This window comes from Erinaceus europaeus, chromosome 16, assembly GCF_950295315.1.
Source record: "Erinaceus europaeus chromosome 16, mEriEur2.1, whole genome shotgun sequence".
Lineage (NCBI taxonomy): Eukaryota > Metazoa > Chordata > Mammalia > Eulipotyphla > Erinaceidae > Erinaceus > Erinaceus europaeus.
In genome coordinates, this window is record NC_080177.1 from 17,004,739 (window position 1) to 17,031,781 (window position 27,043).

The 27,043-nt window shown below is 38.6% G+C and overlaps 1 protein-coding gene across 2 annotated transcripts in view; it reads right to left on the minus strand.

Annotated features, from left to right (window-relative positions):
* Nucleotides 1-27,043, minus strand: part of FBN1 (fibrillin 1) — a 278,955-nt gene that overhangs the window by 85,559 nt on the left and 166,353 nt on the right. For both annotated transcript variants that reach the window (XM_060174616.1, XM_016185653.2), the window contains exons 14-28: nucleotides 26,538-26,663; nucleotides 24,801-24,923; nucleotides 22,101-22,223; nucleotides 20,338-20,490; nucleotides 13,906-13,959; nucleotides 11,621-11,746; nucleotides 10,474-10,599; nucleotides 9,764-9,883; nucleotides 9,170-9,307; nucleotides 7,552-7,602; nucleotides 5,821-5,946; nucleotides 3,104-3,331; nucleotides 1,248-1,373; nucleotides 1,001-1,129; nucleotides 71-196 (exon numbers count right to left, since the gene is read on the minus strand). In XM_060174616.1, coding sequence (XP_060030599.1) covers nucleotides 71-196; nucleotides 1,001-1,129; nucleotides 1,248-1,373; nucleotides 3,104-3,331; nucleotides 5,821-5,946; nucleotides 7,552-7,602; nucleotides 9,170-9,307; nucleotides 9,764-9,883; nucleotides 10,474-10,599; nucleotides 11,621-11,746; nucleotides 13,906-13,959; nucleotides 20,338-20,490; nucleotides 22,101-22,223; nucleotides 24,801-24,923; nucleotides 26,538-26,663 — 1,875 coding nt within the window. The remainder of the gene's footprint in view (nucleotides 1-70; nucleotides 197-1,000; nucleotides 1,130-1,247; nucleotides 1,374-3,103; nucleotides 3,332-5,820; nucleotides 5,947-7,551; nucleotides 7,603-9,169; nucleotides 9,308-9,763; nucleotides 9,884-10,473; nucleotides 10,600-11,620; nucleotides 11,747-13,905; nucleotides 13,960-20,337; nucleotides 20,491-22,100; nucleotides 22,224-24,800; nucleotides 24,924-26,537; nucleotides 26,664-27,043) is intronic.

Consider the following 27,043-nt stretch of genomic DNA (forward strand, 5'->3'; position numbering starts at 1 on the left):
TTATGAGCTTTGGATATTGGCAGAGAGGCAGCCAACTGGTCAGCCCCAAGGAAGCGGTCTTCCCATTTACCTATGCAGGCTGAGATGTTGGGGGACAACTGATGACCCTGAGGACAATCACAGCGGTAGCTTCCTTCTGTGTTCAGGCAAACACCTCCTCGGCACAGGAGAGGGTCTCTCTGGCACTCATCGATATCTGTAAAACAGAAATGACCCATGTTGAAAATGAATAGTGGCAGCCTGCCTAGGTCCTCCTGTCTCTGCCAGTGCAACCCTTCACCTAACTGTTGTCACCCTCCCTATGAAAGGCAGATAGGCTCTAGCTTTTGGGGAGAATGGCTATCCCCTTCACTTAGAAATGCCTAGGAGGTGAGAGGCTATACTCTCCTTTCATGGGGCCAATGATTGAATACAATGACACGGGAATATAAAACCATAGCCTCGGAGCCTCAAAGTAGCACAACTGTCTGGTGCTATCTATACTCTGAAGTTCCCCTGTGGGGTCAGACAGAGGCTAAAATGCAGCTGAACTGTCTCCCTATTTTTCCTGTGTACGTTTGTCCTTTGTTTCCTCACAGCTGCTTCCTGAGAATGAGTCCTTAAGACAACTCTCATCTCAGCCTTGTTTCTAGGAAACCTGATCTAATGCAACCAGCTAAATCAGTCTTCTTTGCTAAAAAAAATTTTGCAAAGGCAGAAATTCCACTAATGCACCCCTCCTAAAACAAGCTGCATTCCAGTCGCTCTGTGGCCTTAAAATTTCTGTTATAGGTATTAAGCTGACTTCTAAGGGACACTCAACCGGTATCCAAGGCCACCCAGCTGCTGCCCAGAGTGAATTCCCTTATTGCTTCTGTGTGTCAGTCTCCCTCTGACACAAACTCATTCCAGACTCACTGGCCAGGAGGAAGGCAGGGAGGAAAAACCTTAGGTGATGAGTCACCGAGATCTCACAGAATCCCATTTCTTTCCTGTGCTGCTCAAAGGGTCATACACTTACCCATGCAGTTCTTCATCATCATGAATCCACTTTCATAGCCTTCATCACACTTGCATTCGAAGTCCCCTGGGGTGTTCACGCACTGGCCTCGGCCACAGAGGTCAGGAGATATGCGACATTCGTCAATGTCTGCACAAAATCAGCAGGTGGCAGAAAATAAGAGTCAGGATGTCTTTTATTTCTGTGCCAACAGGGTGAAGGCTAATGTTTCCAAGGGGGTCCCTCTAAAGCCAGCCCCCTCACTTACCTGTGCAGTTTCTTTCTTCAGCATCAAGAGCAAAGCCACTGTCACACCTGCACTTAAAGCTGCCGATGGTGTTTCTGCACTTGCCATGTGTACACAGGCTGGGGATCATCTTACACTCATTGATATCTTTTAAGAAAAAACAAAACAGAGAAAGAAATCATGAGCAACCAATTAAGCGACCTCAAGATTCACAATTATAAACACAGGAGGTAGGAAGGTCTTCACTTAAAGTTTTGGTAAGGCTTATATTAATGAATGGGTTAGAAATAAAGAGTTGGGGTGGGAGGAGTGTGTTTTGCAGGGATTTGAGAAATTATACCCATGTGTCAACAATTGCACTGTAAATAATTACAGTAGTTACATGGAAATAAATAAATAACCTGAGGGTTAACAATAAAGAAATGCAACTTTATAAACATTTAAAGCCTTTACAATATTTTCATTTTAGAAAGCATTGTTACACAAGCAAAGACTATCATCTGTACTCATAGAATCCAGCACAATGTCTGATATCTAACACATGCTTAATAACTGTATGTTGAATGCATAAATATCAGTGTCTACGTATAAAGCATGTAGGGGATTAGGGGAATATATTGCTTCACAATAGACAATTGAGTGTGCATTGTAATGTCATTCATTTACACATATATGCCAATATTACACCCTATTAAGGTTCCATTAATGTAACTACAAGAGCTTCTTGAACATTAGAAGAAAGAATAAAGAATATGGGATCTGAATTTCTGACAGAAGCTTCTCCAAAGAAAGACCTAAAGCTCAAAAAAATGAACACTTATTTCTACAAAATATTACCAGAGACAAAATAGGGAAATTAAATCTCAAGAACATCAAGTTCTTTTGCTGTGGATTGCCATCAGCTTTGGAAGCAAATGATCCAACTTGCCTTGACTTAACTTGAGACTTTTAAGGGAGTCATCTAGTGACTGTCTCTCTAGACAGAATAATTTTAACTACAAGAGTTCCTGGACTAAACATTCTATGAAAAAACAAAAGTCTATGCCTTTTCACATTAGGACAATTAAGAGATATTTATATACTCATTTCCCATTTTCATAAGCTGATTTAGTCATAAAGTATAATAATGAGGTCCAGACTTTCAAAATTCAAGCTTAGACACAATGGGCAACCAATACAAAGCTTTATACTGGGAACATAAGCTGGGGTTATGAATAGCTGGAATTCTGAGTAACCAATTATGATTTTCCATATACTGAAGTAATAAAACAAGTTCTGCATTTTTGTCCACACAGAGTTTAATCAATTTGGGAATTAGATTAAAATCTGAAACTTCTTGTTTTTACATGGCTTTTTGATTATAGCATAATAAACTGAAATAGTATTCAAAATATCATAAGCCACTAGATTGTATGCCACAGGAATGAACCACACTGTATTTGGACAAAGAGAATTTGCCCATGAGTTTCTGCATGATTCACCCTCCACTGTCCACACTCAGGTGACTTGGACACTTCATATTTTCAGATAAAAGGTCAGACTATGGCTTTAGCAGATGGCAAAATATTTCCAAAATTTCCCTTTCATTTACATGTTAAACTGTACTTTAACACTTAGTCATGGCTCGGTAGAAGCAAGGTGGCCACAGCAAGTCCAGAGATGCTCCACTGTGGTGTGAGCATCTTGCTACATTTAAGTCAGAAAGCAATAAATGGCTGTGAGAGAAGTGGGGAATGACCAACTGGCTCATAGTCACATAGTCACTGTAATGTTCAGTTGTTGTTGTTGTGTATGTGTGTGTGTGTGTGTGTGTGAGAAAGAGAGAGAGACAGAGAGAGAGAAAGAGAGAGAGCAATTTGCCACTGATATCACCATACCTTTGAAGAAAGGCTTCCCATTTGTGATTTCTTTTGTGGCAAATCCAGGTCCTCGGGGACAGAGTTCCTCATACTCAGGAGTGTTCCTCATGGGACACTCCTCACATTCCTGGCTGCCCCAGGCTGCCCCCACAGAGCAGCAGCAGGCGTCCATGCGGTGGCGTCCGACAACGGGAAGAGTGCATTCCTCATCATCATACCTCAGGTAGCAGGTTTCCAGGCGAATATCTGCCCAGGAGAACAGAAGGAAGCTGAGAAGAGCCAAACTGCCAACATTACTTTTGGCAAAGTTGAGCACACATAATCATTTTGTTATATTCTTAGTAACTGGAATGAATGTTTTCCTCAAAAGGAACCCCGGCTTTGTGGTGGGTATCCCTGCCTAGCAGACTGCTTGGCAGCACCTATCTCTTTGCACCTTCTATTTATGGAAAGATTCCCTTTGTCTCGAGGCATTTTCTGGTGATTCTACATAAGGAACCATATTCAAAAATCCCACCCACACTGCTTTTTTTGGGGGGAAAGTTTTCCTCACTGTGCAGACATGCCTGTCACCAGGGCCTACATTCCACAGTGTCCTGACATCCTTTCTCCAGCTCAAGGAAATTGCACATTTGGTTGTCAGGGGGCTTCGAGTGAGTTCCAGCAGCTTTGTCTCACATCTACTTCATCTCCTGAGAGATGGAATGACAAATTCCAAAGTGAAAAGGGAATGACTTCAGATTAGAGAGGATAATCAGCCAAGCATATAGTTCATTCACACCTTTTCTCAAATGTTCTTGAGAAGTATTACTTTCAAGCCAGTACAGGCTTTGGTGTCCATTCTCCTGGATGTACATGGGATACATCTAGCCTTAACCCCAAATTCATGGCTGTGTGGAAAAGAGTAGCTAGCTAGAGCAAGGCAAAAGAGGTCACAAGACCTGAAACTCAGTCTTATTTCCCAACTAAGAAGTCATTTGTCTTAAACAAATTATTAATCCTGAGCCTGAACTTCCATACCTATAAAATTACATTGTATTCACCTCTAAGGGAGGGGGAAAGGTGCTATAAAGTTTCAGTGAGATGGTTCATGTAAAAATTGTAAAGTTCAATTAAAACATAGGCATCAATATCCTCTCTCCTTTTTCATAATGTAGTCACTAACCATTAAGTTCCTGATCTTCCTTTAATATTAGAGTTCTCCAAAATCTTCTGAATGATTCAGGTTACCACTCCCAAGATGGATACTTTTGAATGAACCCTAACTTAAACATGCAAATATCTGCATATTAAAAGTCTGGAAAGCAGGTCTAGCTAACTGCTGATTTCTTCTAAAGATTAAAAGCTATGGGTCAGAATGACATTGCATTCACAGTCACAGAAGACTGTAGTCTCTGAACTCCAGTCTGGCTATTCCTTATGACTTACACAGTAAGTCCTAAGGTTCTATATTTAAAGGTTACTACTAATTTGTAATTGTAGCACGTCTTAATTATATGTCATTCTTTTAGGCACCTACTGAAGTCTTTCACTAAAACTTAGTACGATTTCCAGATTTGAGAACTTAGAAGACAGTAACTCAAGGGACATATTTCTGGTACTAAGAAGCCATAACATAAATGCCAGAATACATTTGCTAGGCCCTACACATCTGTCATTGTTTTAGGCACCTACTATGGCCTTTCACTAAAACCATGGGGCCTCAAACTTGCTGCCATTATGAGTCCACAGAACAGCTCTCTAACAGATTGTAATTCTGGAGGCCCAGGATGTGGTTCAGTGGTAGAACACTTGTATATGTGAGGTCCTGAATTTGATAACTAGCACCATGGACAGCACCAGAGATGACAATGGGAAGAACTCAATGAGCAGAATGAGTTTGTGTGTCTCTCCCTTTCTCCCCATTCCCACCAATATCTAAAAATAAAGAATGAAAAATTTGCTTAGGAATGTGACCATGCATGTACCAGATCATGGGCCTAGGTGCCATCATTGCATAAAATATAACAGTATTGAGGGATCTGTGTCTAGTCTCTTCCATATGATTGCCACTCAGGCTCTGGCAATTTGCATGAAGAATTCTACCATGACTGCCAGTGACAACAGCCCTGGACTCCCACAGTTTAACCTTTAGAGCTGACTTTTAATGGCAATGTCAGGGTATGCCCAACTTACATATGCTACAGTTTCCAATTAAGTAGATTTTTTTCTTTTTTAAAAATATTTTATTTATTTATTAATGAGAAGGATAGGATAGAAAGAAAGAACTAGACATCACTCTGGTACATGTACTGCCAGGTATTGAACTCAGGACCTCATGCTTGAGAGACCAACATTTTATCCACTGCACCACCTCCCAGACCACTTAAGTGGAATTTTCCTTCCCACTATTCATCTTGCACCCTATAATCCATGGTGTATGTGTGACAGATTTCAAAGCTCTAGAATAATAGCTTTGATGGTAGTGTTCAAAATAATTGTCACTTCCAGTTAAAAAAAACAACAAACCTACAGTTTCTCTTCACCAACATGTTCGCTACTCCGTTCATTAGGAATAAGCAAAGAGTTAAAGTCAAGGCTATTTGTCATGGAACTCATTATGGATCCTAATGCAAATATTAAGTGTGAGGTGTGTTTATGTGCATGAAACTACATATTGAGACCTATCTTTTTCATCGAGTTCTTAATACATTTTAAGAAATGATCAAAAGAAAAGTAATGAGCTCAGTATTTACCTAAGCAGATCCTCCCTGTGTTATCCAAAGTCATTCCAGTGGGACACTCACACTTAAATGATCCTTCAGAGTTAACACATACACCATTTTTACATACTCCTGGGAAGACTTGACATTCATTTATATCTATGAAGGAGAAAGAAAAGCATAAAGTTAGTGTATCTGTGTAGTATCATTCTACTTCACTCTACTCAGAGAGTCATAATTATTCTAACAACAGAAGGGTTCATTCTAAATCTAAGCTTTGCCTCCAAATAGCACGTATATAATTTCTAGGATGTCTGAATAGCAGGCAGAGAGAGTGTACTTCTTACTATAAATGTAAGATTCCCCTTGTTGTTTTTTTTTGTTTTTGTTTTTTTGAGTTAGACAGACATGAAGTTAATGTGATGTCTTGGGAGCATCTCTGAAGTTATGCCCACTTCAGATAAGTATTCCAGGGGCCATATATTTAGCTTTATGAAAGCAGTTGTCTGGGAGGAAGTGGAGAAACAGAAATTTCATCTTCAAAACTAACAAAGAAGATGTCTTTGAAGGGGAATATAGAAAAGAAGATTAACTGAGGAATGTGTGGATGCAGCCAAAAGAGACTCCAGGAAGGCTGAGAATTCTTCAAAAAGTATGTGAGTGGTTTAAACTAGCAATGGTTTGGTTTAAACTAGCAATGGTCTCCGATGTTGGACTAAGACTTAGCAGTCCCAGATTGAGCTGGGGAGAGTTGAAAGGTGTTCATGTTCATTCATTTATCATTAACCCAATCTCTCTTTAAGTTCTGGTCCTTCCCAGTTTCCTTAGTGGAGATCAGTTTGTTCTCTGTACTCAATTTGGAGAAATATTTGCCAACAAATGACTCCAAAGAAAGGCAGTTAATTGACTGTGCCAAAAAGGAAGGAGAGTGTTAAGTTAAGACACTCATTCTCTGCTTCTCTATTTAGAAGGAACTTCTAAGCCAAAGATGTTGACTAAAAATACTCTAAATCTAATTCCAAGAGAGATAAATTAGAGAAGGAGAAATGTACCTATTGGTAGGGTTTTTGCTGCTGTTATTGTTCTGGTCACTTATAAGCAAAATGTGCTACTGAGGTCATATAAGTTATTAACAGTGGGTCTGAAGCAGAGAAAGGCCAAAGGATGTAGTCATCATTTGGAAAGGGAAACCTTGGGTGGGGGTTGTAGTGTTCTTCTTTATTTAAGCAAGAAGAAAACTTCGTTTTATCCCACATATGGGACTAATTGCTGTTTTTAAAACTTTTCAGCTGCTGTGTCATGTCAGGTTGTGTTAGTCACCCTGACCTATGTCTATCTGAGACTCCATGAGAAAGAGCCAGCAAACTAGAAATAATCCACAAAGACTTTCAAAAATGAAACAATAAAACACGGCCTACTATATTAACCATGGTCGTGAAACAAAGAAAGAAAATTAGAGCAGGGTAAGGAAAATGTAAATTTTACACTCTCATTAAAAATTTCCTTCTTTCTCTCTTGGTTACAAAGCAGTATATTCTAAATCACTGTCAGTCCAAAAGATTTTCAGTCACTACCCTGTCATTTGTTCATGGTGATCTGAGACTGATAAAAACATATGCTTGTGAAATTACCATAAGTTAAGTTCTCTCTTTTCCTGCTGCATGTTTCACACTGTGAAGTTACATCATAGCTTATCTAACCCAAGCTAACACAAGCATGCTTCATGCACACAGAAATGTATGACTTATAAATAATCATAAATACCTTCACATTGTGTTCCTTTAATTCTTGAATAGCCTTTACCACATATGGGGTCTGTAAACAAAAGCAAATTTCAGATAACAGTATCCACACTGTGTATGGACATAGTTAGGACACAGTGTAGGCAACACAAAAAGAGATCCTGAAACATGAACTAGAATGTGCTATTAGGAATAAGCCGAGATAACACAGAGATTGCATGTATGAAGAACAATAAATTGTCTCCTTGATAAAACTGAATCTCTCAGATATTCCAAAAGATCTAAAATTACCCTAAAGATCTCACTAAGATGACAATAAAGAAATTGACTAGGGACCAGGCACACCTGGTTAAGCACTGCACTAGGATCAGTGTTCAAGCCCCTGGTCCCCACCTGCAGGGGGAAAGCTTCATGAGTGGTGGTGAAGTAGAGCTGCAGGTGTCCTTCCCTCTCAATCTTCCCCCTTCATAATTTCTCTCTTTCTCTATCCAATAATAAAACTAACTAACTAAATAAATAAATAAATAACAAAAAGAAAGAAATCATTTTTCTCCCTTAATCTCACTAAGGAGACAACCAAAGAGGAAATTTACTGGCATTCTCTCTTGCTAGCAGTCCTAAAAACAGCACCACAATATATGATTACTGATGTATGCATATAACAAACAAAGTCTAGAATTTGAAGACCGCATGCCCTGCAACATTCACACTGTTTAAGCTCATCTACTTATATATCCAAAAATTGAATCAACAAATAATTCATCAGCAAGGATCTCACACCACAGATTTGCAATAGATTTAGAGGTTTAATCACCAATACAGGCTCCTTTGCATCAATCAAGCTTTTGGGGGAGAAATCTATGCCTGTATTGAATTCAATCAATTAGAATGCCTGATCCAGGAAAGCAAGACCAGCTAACTATAGCCCACTAAGGTGATAGGAAATAATAAGTTAACCAGAGCACATAAAATAGATAATAACTTGGGTCATGGGCCCCTTGGAATATACATAAAATAGATCTACTAGATTTTTCCAAAATGGAGACACCCAACTCTTCATCTGCAGTATTCTTGCCTTTAGGTTCATGATTAGTCAACAATTTGTCCTGCTTTATATCTTAACTCTTTCTCAGTCACTAGGTTCCAGATGATGCCAACCAGACCTCCCGGAGCAGACAAACCCACCAACGTGTCCTGGAGCCCCGCTACCCCAGATGCCTGCCCCACTAGGGAAAGAGAGAGGCAGGCTGGGAGTATGGATTAACCGGTCAATACCCATGTTCAGCGGGGAAGCAATTACAGAAGCCAGACCTTCCACCTTCTGCACCCCATAATGATACTGAGTCCATACTACCAGAGGGATAAAAAATAGGAAAGCTTTCAAGGGAGGGGATGGGATATGAAGTTCTGGTGGTGGGAATTGTACTCCTCTTATCCTATGGTCTTGTCAATATTTCCATTTTATAAATAAAAATTAAAAAATTACTATCCATGACATGTCTCCCTTCATTTCCTACTCACTGGTGTCATCAGAATTCAATCTAAAATTCAAATTTGGACCGAAATGAATAAAGTATTGGGGTTACCCTTCCTAAGAAAAGTGACAGGTAGAATGGGGACAGGAGCCACCAAACTCTTACCGACTTGGCATAGGGTACACGGGCTCCCCCAGGCAGCACCGAGGGAGGAGCAACACTCGGACTTTAAGGTGGCTCCATTGATGTTGATCTCACACCGTCCATCAATGACAGTCTGCCAGCAGGTACCCTTGATGGTTTCTACAGAGGGAGAAATGATATTTAGTAGATGCTTAGTAGAACCTACACAAAAAATTTAAACACATGCATTTAAGTTACAAGAACTGAGTCATGAATCAAGGAATATGTTGTTTATTTAAAAAATTATTTTTTCACTTATTGGATAGAGACAGAAGGAAACAGATGAAAGGGAGGAGTAAAGAAGGAGAGAGAAAGAGAGACGCATGCAGCACTGCTTCATAATTCAGTCCCCTGCTGGTGGGGACTGAAGGTTTGAACCCTGACCCTTGTGAATGATAGCATGTACACTCAACTGAGAATATCACCCAGCCCCTAAAGGACGTTTCTTATTTTGTTCATCCATACTTGATCTCTCTTTTGTAGTGAAAGTGGATATTCACTATAGAAGCACTATATATAGATTCACTATAGAAGCATTGATAAACAAAGGGAAATCCTTCTCAGAAAAATAAATACCTATGCAGATGGTTTTTGTTGGATCCAAAGTACTTTCAGAAGAACATTCACAAATGAAAGAGCCCGGGCTGTTCTTGCAGACTCCATTAATGCAAGGATTTGACTCACATTCATCAATGTCTGCAACAAAAACAGGTCTACATTACTGCTAAAAGCTAGTCTTGAGCAAGAATAAGGACTTAAGTTTTGGCCTCAACTGCTACCACATATTTTTCATCAGATAGTAAGACTGGCCTAAAAAGATTTTTTCCAGTCTAGATAGAAAGGCAAAAATAGCATTTGAGAACATCTCTACAGTACAGAATCTAGGGCACAGGTTCACTCTTTTCATTTAGGAAATTTGGAGAATATGCTGGACTTTCTGAATTACTAACTCAAGGAGTACATGTGAAATATTTTATTCATCTACTAAATGGTTGGAAATAAAATGTCAGTTGAAGATGAAGGCAAAATGAAGACTTTTAAGTGGCATTTAAACATAAGATGATGGCAAATTAAATGATATTTTCCAGGTAATCCTAGTCAGTGTCTTAAAGTATATAATACGCCATTTAAAACTACAAAACTCTAAACTGAAGTGGAATACTCATCTAAAACACAAATTGCTCTCATTTATTTGCATGGTTTTCAAATAACATTCTGAAAGACAGCATAAGACCATAGAGAATAGTTTATAAAAAAAAGCTGGAAAGGAATCAAATATCATTTACCTTCACAAGTTTTTAAGTCAGGTTTGTATATAAATCCCTTGGGGCAGGTACAGACAAAACTTCCAGGTGTGTTTCTACACTGCCCATTGTCACAGAGTAGACTGTTCAATGCACATTCATTAATATCTGGAAAACCAATGAAAAAAAAAAAGATTCAGTCCCTTGCATTCAACTCCTTTGCTTCTTAAGATTGTGTATAATGATCTGACTAAATCAAGCTTAGAGGCAAAACTCCTGTAGTAGTGGATTTTTGCATAAATTACATAATATAAGGAAGAATGATTGGACATGATTATTTATTCTAGGCATCTACAAAGTCAAAAGTCAGCAGACACTATTCAATCCACTTATTTCTCTAGTAGGAAGAAAACCCCCGTTTTCTGGGCATCATTAATCATTATATAATTGCTTCACTGTATCAGAATCAAGAGGACTGGTTTTGTTTATCTAAAGACCTAGACAAATATTTAGAACGTATGGTCCATCTTTGATATGTGTCAGTTCCAGGATGAATGTTGCTTCCTTAGGATAATTTCAATGGGCTGTAGTGTTTATAATAGTCCAGAGAAACTTACAGTCAAGATTCTAAGAGCTGAGAAAACCTTTCGCTTTCAGCTGAACAACAGTTCTGTGTGATAAAGACTAGACAGTGTGTTTCAAAAATCCTACTCTAGACAACTAGTGAAAAATGAACAAAAAATAATGCTCCCTATTTTCCACCCAAATTATTTATTTAGTTGCTGAAAGATACTTCATTAAAAAGTGATAGAGCATTAACAGCGTGTTAGTTAAGCTACACAGTGGGCTTCTATTATTGAAAATAATCTAGATTTTCTTTGAATCTAGTCAGTGATGAGAAGAGTCATTTTTTTTTCTTGGTCAAAATATGGATGCCTTGGTGGCCACGTGATAATGACCCAGGATCTCTGCAATTATACATCAACAAAACTTCCCCTTTTTAAAGTGAATTTGACACATGGTCATTTACAAACTGCAGAAATTTGGCTCTACACGTTTATGCTCTGCTGACATTCTATGTAAAGCATCCATTTGTACAGTCCTTTCAGTTCCCAAGAGCTGTTTCCTCAAGCATCAACAACAAAAACAGTGCTTGAAATTTCTTAACAAAACAGGTGGAGCTCCTTACCAACACAGTTCTTTCCAGTTGAATCCACTTCATATCCTGAATTGCAAATACATTTGTAGGTCCCACGGAGATTTTCACAAATTCCATTTGGGCAAATGTCAGGATCTAATGCACATTCATTTATATCTGCACCACACACACACACAAATAAAGTTCAAAATCATCAGCACTCAAATAAATGGTCAAAAATAACGTTACTATAAAGATAGTGATGAGACTTTTTTTTAAGGTGAGCTGAAGCTTTTATTTTAAGCATCAAGTAAATAATTATTTAAAAAAACATTTTTTAAAGGACATCACACTAGTGAAAAAGCTTCCTGCCTTTTCCTCACCATAAGGTACCTGTATAAAATCTTTGCAACAGTCCCTATAAAGAATTTGGCATCTGAGCTAGAATTACAAGGTCACTAATCTTTAATACAGATCACCTGGACCCTCTTCTGGTATTAACAGCAAAATGGAAAAATGTATCACTGCAGAGCCAAGCCCCTACACTGGCCTCCCTCCCACTAGTCAATCGCTCTTCAATCTACCTTCCACACAACCAGCAAGGTACAGGTTTTAAACAAGGTGACTATGCCATTCTCGTGGCTCAAACATTTTTTTTCTATTTTCTTTTTTTTTGTTTGTTTTTGTTTTTTATTTTATTTAAGAAAGGATTAATTAACAAACCATAGGGTAGGAGGGGTACAACTCCACACAATTCCCACCACCCAATCTCCATAACCCACCCCCTCCCATGATAGCTTTCCCATTCTCTAGCCCTCTGGGAGCATGGACCCAGGGTCATTGTGGGTTGCAGAAGGTAGAAGGTCTGGCTTCTGTAATTGCTTCCCCGCTGAACATGGGTGTTGACTGGTCGGTCCATACTCCCAGTCTGCCTCTCTCTTTCCCTAGTAGGGTGGGTCTCTGGGGAAGCGGCTCAAACATTTTTATAAATTCACTAGTAGCCACACAATTACATCCAACTCTGGACTATATGGTCATTTACATTAAACATCCCATTCTTCTGTGGGCACAATGTGCCTTCTTCACTCTGTGCTGGGAATGTGCTGGCCATGCCCACTTGTCAGTGCAAAGCCCACGCAAGCACCCATGGAAAAGCCTCTGCTAGGCTGAGGCTGGCTTCCCCTCTTCCCCTCTTCCCCTCTTCCATGATCTTTCAGAGACAGAGAGCTCTAATCACCAGAGGGGTTGAAGAAGGCCACTCAGTGACTGTTAACACTCAAATTTTGGTGCCTGGATCCTCCATAAGTCATAGTTAACTACATTTCATTTTCTATGTCCCTCTCCCAATTGATGTACTCCTCACTAACTCCTTTTTCGTTATAGACTTCCTTACTCTCCATCCTCCTCCAAATATTCTCTCTCCCTCTTTATCCATAATGATGAAACCAGTCATGTTGAAGGAAACAACACTCAGCTCAGCCCACTTTTTCTCATAATAGACCCCAATCAAATCATTTAGTTCTCTGTTGATAAAACAGCTCCTTCCTCTACCCTTTATCTTGTAACCTGCTTTTACATTTGTTCCAATTTTGCCTATTAACTTTAACTTTTTATATTTATTTATTTACTTTGATAGGGCAGAAATTGAGAAGGTAGGGAGGGTAGACAAGGGGAGAGAAAGATAGACATCTACAGCACAGCTTCACAACTCATAAAGCACCCCCCACAGTGGGGTCTGGAGGCCTGAACCTGGATCTTTACACATGGTAATATATGTGCTCAACCAAGTACATCACCACCCAGACCCTAAGTTTAATTTTTTTCTGGCACTGATGTTTCTCTAATTGAGGTCCTAGAATAAGTATTTCATTCTCTTCTATGTTGGCTAATTGCTGTCACTGGTGTTAAATAAAAGATGCCTCCCTCCTGCTATCTTATAATGACTGCACACTTCATAATTAAGGAGTCATTCAAAATGTGAATGGATAACAGTTTATTGAGCCTATAGCTCAACATTTTACATCACAGCAGAAGACCCAGCGGAGGGCCAGACTGCTTGTTCTTAACAATGAGTAGCCATAGTCATTGTATCTCATCCAGGTTATCCGTCATCTACTCTGTGGGCGGGGGAGAAGGGCACTTACCCCTTTATCCATACCCACAGTCCCGACAAGTGTTCTGCCACTGGGACTAGGTGGCCAAGTCACACCATGCAATGATGATCAGAGAGTGGACCAGACACGTTTGGTATAAAGGGACCAACTGGAAACCCACAGGAAGGCCCCAAGTCTCCTCTGCACATGCTTAAGGTAGTAAATTTCCAAAGAAGTACTTACCACTGCCTGCTGATGTCATTCCTGGCCCACTACTGCAGAGTGCCTGATATTCCGCTGCAATATATTAACAGATAGGAAATGATTCCCTTGTTTGCCGAACAGGTTGATCCTACCCTAGGCTTTGCACACATCATTTCCTCCAAAGTGAGTGAAACTGAAATAAAGTGGTAACGGAAAAGGAGGCATCTCCCCAGGGAGTCACCATTGCACCAGGTTGCACATCACTGAGGGACTTTCTACAAAATAGGCACATTATAACAATTCCTTGTGGAAAGCACTTTCAGAAAAGGTGTTTTTCCTATAACTTGATTTTGTTCACCAGGGAACATTTTACACTTACAGTGAAATGGGCCTGTTAAAAATATGGTTTCTTAACTGTTAATAAAACTTTCTCCCACCATCTTGGGTATAATTTTGTTTCTCAGCAAAAGCTGTTTTTTTTTTTTCCTCCAGTAAAGTTCTTAATATTTTCCATTTCTCTCTGTAAATTCTCTAGACCCTGTTCACAAGAACAGTAGGGTATCTACATTTGCATCTCAGAGTATCGCTTAAATTAGTTGAGCAGGACACTAGTTTCATCATATGGTGACTCTTCGAGGAAACTATTGCATAATGCTCAAAACTGAGATCTCGAAGAGAGTGGGATATATGGAATGTTTTCATAAAGTTGATACAATATGTTATATAATCTAAGTGAACATAACAGTGAATGATGAGGGGGCCAGGCTTTGACACACTTGATTAAACACACACATTACAGTGCGCAAAGACCCAGTTTAAGCCCCTGGTTTCCACCTGCAGGGGGAAAGCTTCACAATCAGTGAAGCAATGCTTCAGAGGTCTCTTTTACCTCTCTCCTTCTCTGTCTCCCTTTCCCTCTTAATTTCTCTTTGTCTCTATTCAAAAATAAATATAAGTATTTTTTTTAAAGTGAATGATGAAGTTGGAGAATTAACTGAATCATAAGGAAAAAAAATCCTAACATACCTGTTCTCCAAGAGAAAAAAAAAAAAAAACCTAAAATATCTGTTCAGTTGACCACAGTTGTTGGAAACTGAAGTCTTAGGGTCAAATTCAAGTATTTGCTCTAAGTGGCAGAAGAACTCGATACTAAGGAATAAGTGTTGAAATTCCTTAAGTTTAAATAATTCTGAAAAGGTCTAAAAAGACAAAAAGGGCATAAATGGGAAGATGTCCCTCACTGTATGTGCTGAGAATCAAGGCTGGAAACAAAAAAAGAAAGACATCCTCCTATTCCCTCACATCAGCAAGTAATAAAACACCCAGGAACGACTGAAAGGAATCCAACAGGAACAACAAAATCAAGCTCATTTTGTGAAAAGTGCTTTTGTAATTAGTGTTAAATTATCTGATGCTTTGTCCAGATGCAGGTCAACCACTGCCATTATTTTTTTTTCCATTTGGGTAGGATCTGGGTCTAGACTACACTCTGCTTGTATAGCTATGAACTTCCCTCTTAGGACTGCTTTAGCTGTGTCCCAAATATTTTGATAGCTTGTGTCTTCATTTTCATTGAACTCTCGAAACATTTTGATTTCTTCCTTGATTTCCTCTTTGACCCAGAAGTTGTTAAGAAGTGTACTGTTGAGCTTCCACATTTTGGCACTGTTACTAATCTTTTGTTTATTATTAAGTGTTAGTTTAATTCCACTGTGGTCTGAGAAGATGCTTGGGATGATTTCAGTGCTCTTGAATAGGCTGATGCTGTCTTTGTGGCCTAACATATGGTCTATCCTTGAGAATGATCCATGTGGATTTGAGTAAAATGTGTATTCCAGTTTCTTGGGATGAATGACTCTGAAAATGTCCAATAGTTCTAGTTTATCTATCTCTTCATTTAGCTCCCTTATGTCTTTACTGATTTTCTTCCTGGATGATCTGTCAAGTTGAGATAGTGGGGTGTTGAAGTCCCCTACTATGATTGTGTTACTGTTAATATATTGCTGTAGCTCTTTTAGTAGAAGTTTGATGTATTTAGATGGCTTCTCATTGGGTGCATAGATATTAATAATTGTTAAGTCCTCTTGATTGACTGATCCTCTGAGCATTAAGTAGTGTCCATTCCTATCTTTTTTAATCTTATCTATTTTAAAGTCTATCATGTCAGATATGAGAATAGCTGTTCCTGCCCTTTTTTGTGGGCCATTGGCTTGAATGATAGTTTTCCATCCTTTCACTTTAAGTCTGTGTTTGTCTTGTTGCGTTAGGTGAGTTTCCTGTAGACAACATATTGTTGGGTTGTGTTTTCTGATCCATCTTCCTACTCTGTGTCTTTTAATAGGTGAATTCAGGCCATTCACATTTATTGATATCAAAGATTGAAGATATTTTAACGCCATTCTTGTAGAGTTTTAGAGTGTTTTGATATATGTCCTATTTGTGGTGGTCTGGTTGTTTATAGGAGACCTTTCAGAACTTCTTTCAGGGCAGGCTTGGTGATGGTTGCTTCCTTCAACTGTTGCTTGTCTGAGAAGGTTTTGATGCTTCCATCTAGTCTGAATGACAATCTAGCAGGATATAGTATTCTTGGCTGAAAGCCTTTCTCATTGAGCACTCGATAGATATCTTGCCATTCTCTTCTGGCCTGTAGTGTTTGTATGGAGAAGTCTGCTGCTAATCTTATGGGTTTTCCTTTGTAGGTGACTCTTTGTTTTTCTCTTGCAGCCTTGAGGATCCTTTCTTTATCCTTATTCCTTTCCAATCTAAGTATGACATGTCTTGGTGTCTTTAGGTCTGGGTTAATTCTGTTTGGGACCCTCTGGGCTTCTTGAATCTTTATGTCTTTGGTGTTGTCTAGACTAGAGAAATTTTCAGCTATTATGGCCTGGAGAACGCTTTCTTCCTCCCCTTCTCTTTCTTCCTCTGGTAAGCCAATAATGCGTATATTGTTTCTTTTGAAGTCATCCCATAGGACTCTGTTGTTGTTTTCAGCATCTCTTAATCTCTTTTTGAGATCTCTTACTTCTTCTTTAGTTGTCTCTAATTCATCCTCAATCTTGCTAATTCTGTCTTCAGCCTCATTGATTCTATTCTCTCTGCCCTCTACTGCTTTCTGGAGTTCATCTATTTTGTTGCCCTGCTCTGATACTGTTTTAGCTTGTTCAGCTAGTTGCCTTTTTAGCTCAGCAATTTCAGCTTTCAGCTCTCTAATAACCATGAGATAATTAGAATTTTCTTCCATATTCTCATTTGTTGTTCCTACATTTCTGATTACAATTTTTTCAAATTCTTTACTCACTCCTGTTATTATTTCCTTAGCTAATGTTTGGATGTTGAACTCGTTGTTTTGTGCTTCGCCCTCTGGAGGACTTTTAGCTGGACTCTTGTCCTGGTTCGAGTCTCCAATATTTTTTCTTGTTGTTTTAACCATTTTATATAAGTTAACAGTTTTTTCAATCCCTGAGTTGGAGTTCAGTGGTGTAAAAGCCTTTTTCTTTTCCCCTGTAGGCTATGGTAGCCTGAGGGCTTTTAAACTATCAATAGGCTTCTTGGCTTAATCAATGACTCCTGACCAAGAGATAAAGCAGGGTGTGGCAGAGATAATCCAGTGGTTATGCAAAGAGACTTTCACAGCCCTTCAGCTATGCCACCGAGGTATAGGTCTTCTCCTGAGTTTCCCCGTTAGATCTCTGTGCCCTGGTGTCCCTCCCTGTTGCTGCTCCAGATTCTGAGGGTAGTAGCAGTGGAGACTCAGAGTTGTACTTGGTGAGTCTCTGGGGAGTCCTTTCCTCCCTTCAGCTGTCCCCTTGTTGGTGGAGCAGACTGGAGGTGGTGTCTCCACTGACAAACTGTCGAACTGTTAGCAGTCACTTAATCTCTCCTTAGGCCCCTCTCTCCTCTCTGTCACCAGCCACGCGTGTTTGTACTCACGGGTGATTTACTGGGTTTCTGTGGTCATTCTAGTCCTGTCTTGTTTCGGTCCGGGTGGTCTCCTTTGGTATTCCTAGTTGATCCGGGAGAGGAGAGGAGAGGAGAGAAAGCGATCTGCTGCTCGTAGCTCCGCCTCCAGAAGTCGAATCCTAGACTACACTCTGCAATGTACTAAGATCAGCATTTTTTTGGGGGGGTGTCTCAGGGGCCAGCACTTTCCCTCTGTTAACTTCCATAAATTAGATACTGCATCCTGTTCACACGGCAGTGCTGTGGCTTGATGAAAGGATATGTACAATGTTCAAGCACTTAAAAAATGGCAGGTGTTGCTATGCTAACTCACCCTTGTGCCACAGAGACACTGTTTGAACATTTACATGTTGGTGAGTTTAACTAGGTGGTTTGTTTCTACATGAAGCACTGTCTCAGACGTCAGTGAGAAATAATTCATGTATATTATGCCTGACTTCCACAGCAAAATGATGAACTTTAACTGCTGCATCCTTGGAGATGTCCATTAAATTCACTAAGGATATTCCTTCTGTATGTTTTTAGTACCTTTACAAATCCCCACTCTCGGGCTGGGGAGCCAACATGGTGGTTATGCAAAAGACTTTCATGCCTGAGACTCCAAGGTCCCAGGTTCAATCCCTAGTACCACCATAAGCCAAAGCTGAGCAGTGCTTTGGTCTTTCTCTGTATCTTTCTCTCTTTATCTCTCATTCATTAACAAACAAACAAACAAACAAAAAGATAAAGAAGAAGAAATAAAATATTTTTTAAATAAAATAGAAATATCCATTTTTGTCTGAGATGAGTTGCCTATGTTCAAATCTGTCATAATTTGGCAATTTCATCTACCAACGAGGTAAAGAAATCAAACTGAACAAAACCTCTTCTTATGTGGATCTCTTCTGTTTAACTACATTGAAACAGAAACTAGTGGTGTCAAGCTTTGAATTTATCTGTCTTTAACCTTTACTTCTACAAATTATTAGTCCCCTTTGATCATCTTTTTATATGCCCACCTTATCTTCCTACATATGATAGGAATTCTTTGGAGAAGTACATAAGCCGATATATATATACAAATAAGAGGAATATGTCCACAAGGGTCCTAGATTTTAAGTTTTTTTTTTCTCTTTCACTCATTCAGTATGTGAACAAACCAGCTATATTCTTAAGCACTGTCTCTCATGATTTCCATTTATCTGATAGATTCAAAGAATGTAAAAATGTTTGAAAAGTTAGAGTAACATGCAAAACAAGGACACTAATAACATGCAACTATCAAGTTACACAAAAATGACTTTGCTGGATAAAAGTATGTTTATATACTATGCATTTAAGTACTATACATGCATATTTAACTGATTGGTTATAATATATAAAATGATAAATGTATATATTATGCATTAGATGTTATAGTCAGAAAATACTCATTTTTTAGTTGGAAACTTCATTTCATTTAGAGAAAGAATGTTCTCTAACTTCTTATAATATAAATTTTTAACTTTACTATTTCAAAACTAAAATTTCCAAAATGTTGACAATGTGAATTAATCTTTATCTACAGAAAAGAAACAAACTCTCTGAATCTTAAATGTATAATCCAACCAATCAGTGTTACATATTTTCAATATTAGGTCTCAATCTATTTTAGAACATTAGAAATCAATTGCCAAGCTGCCTTGAAATTATGTTCAGATGTTGATGGTCTACTGCTCAAATTTTAATAAATTATTTTCCCTTATTACTAGAAAAATTTTATAACTGGACAAGATTATCTAAGACAATTCATTTTGTAGATAAGTAAACTGAGACTCTCCTATATTATGTTACCTTATAATTACATTTGCTAATGTTAGTCATGTTAAGTCCTTTTGAAAGTAGATGAGGAAAAAATTCTAAATAAATAAAACCCCAGGAAGAATTAAATCCCCCCAATTAAGTAATTTGTCTGCCTGTGGCTGGAGAACAGAATTCTGACTCACTGGTCAGTTTTCTTTTCATGAGACTATGTCATTTCAAATTGAGAAAAATACTTTTTCCCTAGGGTTGAATAAAATCATTTAGGAAAAAGCACACCTACATTAACATGAGGGATGGGAATCAACTTCACAAAGTTCCTTATGGAAAAAAGTTGTAAATATTCAAGTAATCTGAAAATTATTTACTTTTACACCATGTGAAAGTATGCTTTTTTTTTTTTTATCACAGTTACTACAACAAGTCAAACACTATGAGACTCCTTTAGGAAACACAGCAAGGTAAATGGATTCCAGAGAGCATGAATGCTGTTGAAGTGGTAGGGTTCAACCAGGAGGCACAACTTTGGTGCCTCTTCTAAATGACTGTTAAGATGGGGTGAGTAATGTGTAATCAGACTCTGCCTCACTTCTGCCAAGACCCCAGAAAGGTACATGATGTACCTGCAGAGTATGGCGTAACTGTTCCCTGGGATTCTGTTAAGTGCAAAGATTGAAGATGGCAGCAGAAATCTGGCAGTATTGGGACATCTCCGTAACAACACATACATACCTGAATTCTGTGCAGGACAAGGCTGGCAAGGTTCCCCAAATGCATACTCAGTGCTGGCACAACAACATTCAGATTTTGTAACGGCACCAAACAAGGGTTTCACACACTGGCCTCTCTTGTATCCACCATAGCATGTGCTCCGCATGTGTGTGTCTAAACAGGAAGAAACATCTGTCATCACACTGTCACTTCAAACACATGAGAAGCCCCTAGGTCAGAGTTGAAGCTGGTTCTATTTATCCACCATCCTGCTTCTAACACAGAGACTGTCTCTAGTATTCAGGCTCAATAGCAAACAAAACAAAAGAAAATAAACCACACTCAGCTTCCAAGCACTGGAAAGCAAAGGCCAGATCTTCAGTTTTCTAGGAACTATAATGGTTAACATTGGGATTATATAGCTCATTCATTTTTCTCTTTCCCAGGCATATCCAGAGCAAGCACTTAATAAATGTTGAATGAATGATGGATGGCTGTTGACTCTCACACCCTGATAAATAAGATCTTTATTAGAACTGTGGTCTACCTCAAAATAAGCATGCAATTATTGAGTGTCTGAATTAGATGTGCTTTCAAAAAGGTGTGAGTTTAATCTATAAGAGGCTCATTATATAAACCTGTAAATGTTGATCAGCTAGGCAGTGTTTCTACCACCAGAGAAGGGCTTTCCAACTCTGCCCATCTTTTTCTTTTCAATGTTACAAGTTTACTAAATACCTGTCTTAAAAACAACTGGGGGGGGGGGGAGATGGGCACTTGCACATTCAGTAGAATGCATACATGAACATGTTCAAGGACATGAGTTCAAACCCTCAGCCCCCACCTGCAGAAAAACTTTCACAATCAATGAAGCAGTGCTGCAGGCTTCCCCCCCTTTCACTTTCTATTTCTCTTTGTCTCTCTATAAGAAAAAGAAATAAAGGGGGTCTGGCAGTAGCACAGCAGGTTAAGCACACATGGTGCAAAATGCAAGGACCTGCTTAAGGATCCCGGTTCAAGCCCCCAGCTCCCCATCTGCATTGGGTCGCTTCAGAGGCGGTGAAGCCTGCAGATGTCTATCTTTCTCTTTCCCTCTCTTTCTTCCCCTCCTCTCTCAATTTCTCTCTGTCCTATCCAACAACAATGACAGTAACAACAATAATAATAACAATAAGGATAAACAACAAGGGCAACAAAGGGGAACAGAAGAAAAAGAAATAATAATTGGGTTTATTTATAAAGTTCTTATAAAGCTATTATCAAGTAAATTTCCCAATTACACATATCCTCCTTTACTTTCTAGACTTCGGGTATTGAATTCTCTATGAAAATGATTACCATGAAATAATGAGCATATACAGGCTAATTTCAAACAGCATTATCAACAGAGGGCTGATAATGGGCTCAGCTATATGATGATGAAAGAAAGGAAAGGTGGGAATTTCTCTGGATTTCACTGATCACAGTTTATCTTTCTATTTCTTAAATTAATATCTGGTTCATGCAAAAGAAGAAGGAGGAAGATGAAAAAGAGAGGAGAAGGAGAAAGAAAAGGAGAAGGAGGAGGAGGAGGAGAAGGAGAAGGAGAAGAAGGAGAAGGAGAAGGAGAAGGAGAAGGAGAAGGAGAAGGAGAAGGAGAAGGAGAAGAAGAAGAAGGAACAACCCTGATGGCTAGCTCAGAAAATATTAACCATTCCATACTTACTATATAGGATGTACTTGCTACTGGTTGTTTTTACTGATTTACAGAGAGCAGGCATCTATTCAGTAAAAGTTCCTCTTACCCACACACACACGTCCATCCAGACCTACGGCCAGTCCGGGAAAACATTCGCATCTGTAGGAGCCATCAGTGTTGACACATCGCCCATTCATGCAGATTCCAGGTGTTTCACATTCATTGATATCTGTCATGGAGAAAATCACTTATTTAAAATGAAGTGACTTTGATCTAAAACGCTAGCACATTTACAATTCTGTCACAATGGGATGTTGTTTACAACTCCATGAAACTTATTTGTATATTCCTTTGAGAGCATGGGAGTAAAACTGAGAGGTGAACTATTTGCACTTACTTACTTTCCATAGAAAGCTATTTTAATAATAGTTTCCTAAGATATTTTTAAGTAAAAAAAAATCACAAAGGCAAAAACAGAATTGGAGGAAGGAAGAAAATTATGGCTAAGAGAAAAAAGGTCTTATGTAATGGTCTCCGTGACCTCGCAAGGCCATGAGCTCACATGGCAATTCATCCAGGACTGCAGAAACCTAGCTTGATAATAATCTGCCTCCTTGACCTGAGTAAGAAGTTTTGCCTTTAGCATCAAGACCCAATCTGGTGTTACCCACACTTTAGCCCTCTGGGAAAATAAGCAAACAACTACAGTCTCGATGGAACAATACAGAAAAGGAATAGAAATGAATATAGATGATTTTGATGAGCAACCTGGCCAGCAACAGCACTGTAAGCAACTGAAACCCAGCACAGAAAATCTTTCTTAAGCAATATTCATATTTTATAGTATGATGTGTATATATTTAGGGAGTTCTGATAAGAGACTTTATTGGATACAAACTGATAATAGTACATTCCCTCCTCCCCCCTTTTAATACGGGGAAGTAGAACTGATATCAAATTTGTGTTTGGGGCAACTATGTAATACGTAAACACAAGTCATTTTAAAATGCTACCTTTTATAATATAAAACTAGTGTATGTGACTGTTTCCTTTCTCCTGATCTTAAAAAGGCATATTGAGGGGGTGGCAGGCGGTGGTGCACTGGGTTAGGCACACATAGTGTGAAGTGCAAGGGTCCCAGTTAGAGCTCCCCCGGCTCCCCATATGCAGGAGGGTTGCTTTGCTTGTGGTGAAGCAGGTCTGCAGGTATCTGTCTTTCTTCCCCTTCTCTGTCTTCCCCTCCTCTCTCAATTTCTATCTGTCCTATCCAACAACAATAACAGCAACAACAACGGCAAAAATGGCTGCCATGAGCAGTGGATTCGTGGTGCAGGCACCAAGCTCCAGCTATAACCCTGAAGGCAAAGGGAGAAAAAAAAAAAAAAAGAAGGTATATTGAAGCTGAAACATCTCTGCATTTCACTTAGCTTGTTTTGTTTAACACAAAGTATAGTCAGTCTAAGATTCTATGTACAAATTTTCAGTTTAAAACTTCAGTTATATTTCAATATGTTACCACTAATCAGTTTGGTTATCCAGGCCAAACTGAGATCCATAGTAAAAGGATGGCAAAAAGTACAAAGAAAGCTTTTTTTTTTTTTTGCCTCCAGTGTTATTGTAGGGGCTCGGTGCCTGCACTACGAATCCACTGCTCCTGGAGGCCTTTTTTTCCCCTTTTGTTGCCCTTGTTGTTTATCATTGTTGTTATTGCTGCCCTTGTTGTTGGATAGGACAGAGAGAAATCGAGAGAGGAGGGGAAGACAGAGACAAAGAGAAAGACAGACACCTGCAGACCCTCTTCACTGCTTGTGAAGTGACCCCCCTGCAGGTGGGGAAATGGGGGCTCAAGCTGGGATCCATATGCCGGTCCCTGTGCTTTGTGCCATGTGCACTTAACCCGCTATGTTACTGCCCGGCCCCCAGTTCTTTTTTTTTTTTTTAATGGGGGTAGAAGTGTAACATAGATCCAGAGGGCACTGTTAAAAAAGAGAGGCTTCATCCCCACCTGCAGGGGAGTCGCTTCACAGGTGGTGAAGCAGGTCTGCAGGTGTCTATCTTTCTCTCCCCCTCTCTGTCTTCCCTTTCTCCCTCTATTTCTCTCTGTCCTATCCAACAACAAGAATGAGTACAACAATAAAACAACAAGGGTAACAAAAGGAAATAAATAAATTAATTAATTAATTAATAAAATGAGTGACTTCAACTTTCAGAAATCAACCAGGGTAGTCATGCTGTGCACCTGATTAGTTCAGCTGCAGAGACCAAGCGAGCATTGCTTACACATCTCTGAACCACCATTACTTTGGGAACTCAATCCAAATACTCAACACCAAAATAATCTCCCATATCAAGTGAAAAATGTTGGAAGAGAAGACATTTATAATGAAAGAGATTGCCTTGTTCTCTTTGTTCTACCCTTATTATTTTTAGTGTATATATTCTCATGCTCTCTAAACATTAAAAAAATAAAGAAAAGAAAAATAAAGAGGGGAGAGAGAGAGAGAGAGAGAGAGAGAGAGAAAGCATAGGTAAGAATATGGAGCATTCATCTTCTCCTTCATTCTGGCTAAAATTGCTCTAATGCTAAAATTGTAGTTTTCCAGGCTCCTTCAAGAATATCCCACAGGTCCTTTGTGAAATTCAAGAGTTTTCTGGGTGTAAATGATAAATGTTCTTCATGGCTACAGAACTAAAAGTATGGCTATTTGTAATAAAGATATACCAAGAAAGGATATGTACTTCTAAGCAATGTTGAGAGAAGAAAACAGAAGGTGAAGAACATGATTTAGAATTTTACAGAACAAACCTTTGCAATAACGTCCATCTGATGCCAGCTGGAATCCAGGTTTGCAGATACATTTAAAACTGCCATCTTCATTGATACACATTCCATTTAGACACATGTTCCTTATGCTGCATTCATCCATATCTAAAAAATAGAGAAAGATACATTTTTTTAGAACCAGAAGAGCAAGCCTACAAAAAAAGCCAACCTGAATGAATACAATTTCTTTTTTTCCCCCTCACATTTTGAATTTATAGCGTAAGGTGAATTTTCACTCAAATTACAGTCTACAAAGAGAAGAAGGGCCATAGGGAAAATGTATTTCACTCAGCAATTAACATGAACATGCAAAGTATAGGGCAAAACTTATTTCTGGCATATATATCTCCTAGTCCATGAAAATGTATATATAAATGAATATGCATGTATATATAAAATTCAATTATACAAAATTATATTTTATAAAATAACATATATATTGATTATACATAAACATTTGGCATATTAGAAGCTACCAGGGCTATTCATAGGAAGAGGAGTTACAAACTGAGATAAAGAGTGTTACCAATGTAATGATTACACATATTTCATAGATCCACATTTTCCTTTATTATACTAAACATGAAAGAAAAAGATACAAAAAGGACTGTTGATATTTCTTTAACTTCTTTCTGGTCCTCAAACCAAAGACATTATGCTTTTTTCTTTCCTTTTTAAAAGCCAGATTCTGTTCTAACTAAGAATTTTGGCATTAAGTCTTTGAATTAAATCACTGAGATTATTTTCTGCCAAAAAAATGTTTCTAAGAACGTTTTTGAAATTCTTTCAATGTATGAATAGATTCTTGGACTTTACCTAAGATGTTGGGATCAACTATAAAGACCATTCTTTTTTATTCATTTATTTTTTTGCTAAAGGTCTAGCAGTAAAAACTCATCAATAATAGTCATGTTTTCTAGTTAGTAAAAAAAAAAAAAGCAGAAAAAATAGCATGTTTAAAACAATCTATCTCAAAATGACAAGATTAACTCAAGAGGTAATATAAAAAAAAAAGACTGGCTTTGAACAGACAGTTCTTTTCTCAAACAAATTTTGCATTTTCTGATATTTGTATTTGCATTCTCCTTCTAGACACTTTAAACGAAAAGGCTGAAAAAGGGGTACTGAGTTAAGTATACATAATAAAAGACTGAAAAGTATATGAGAATAAGTGTATCTTAAACTTATATTTTTACAAATTCTAATTGTATAAAACTAGGAAGTAATGATTTAGGGAACAAAAGTCATCACCAGGGATCCTCAAAGGGCAAGAAATTTGTATATTTACAATGTTACTTGATTCACATAAATGTGAATTAAAGGTTATAATGTTCCTGAAAACTGAGCTTGCCTCACAAATAACAATACATGAAGTATACTTGAAACTTTCTTCTTTCAGCCAGTGTTAGAGTTGGCATTGTTCAAGACTTCAGATGTTGAGATTGCAAGGGAAGAAGGGGTTGATTCACTTGAGCTGCTATTTTTTTTTTCAAATTGATTTGTTAGGGGGAAATAATGATTTACAAAACAGTTGTTGTCACATAAGTATGGTTGCTTATCTCTCCAAGTGAGGTGTCTGTACAGCTCCTCCACCACATGCAGTCTTCCACCCACCCCCAATAGTGTACCTGGTCCTCCTCTGCCTCTCAGGTCCCTCCTGCTTCTGCAAGTTAGAGTCTTTAGTTCTGCTACACTAAACCAGAGCTATTGTGCTCTTACCTTCACAGTTCTTCCCATCTCGTGTAACATGAAATCCTGCGTTACACACACAATGGAAACTGCCATCCGTGTTGATGCAACGCCCATTGTTGCAAATACGGCCATTCTGCAAGCATTCATCGATGTCTAGAATCAAAGTTAAAAAGAAAGAAATAGCTTTACTTAGGGGACTTATAATTGTTATTATTTTAAAATTTTTTTGCTTTGTTTTGTATTTATTTATTTTTTTACATTTGCTAGGACAGAGAGAAAGTGAAAGGGGGAAGGAGAGACACCTGCCACTGTGTTTCATTGCTCCTGACACTTGCCCCATACAGGTGGGGATTGGGGATAGGGGGCCTGGACATGGGTCCTTGAGCATGGTAACGCATGCACTCTACCAAGTGTGCTACAGCCTGGCCCTGGAACTTATAATTATCTTATTTATTCCTCCCTGTATCACTAACTTCATGATCTTGAGTTTAAATGATTAAATACTATTCAACAGAAACTTGGTATCCAATAAC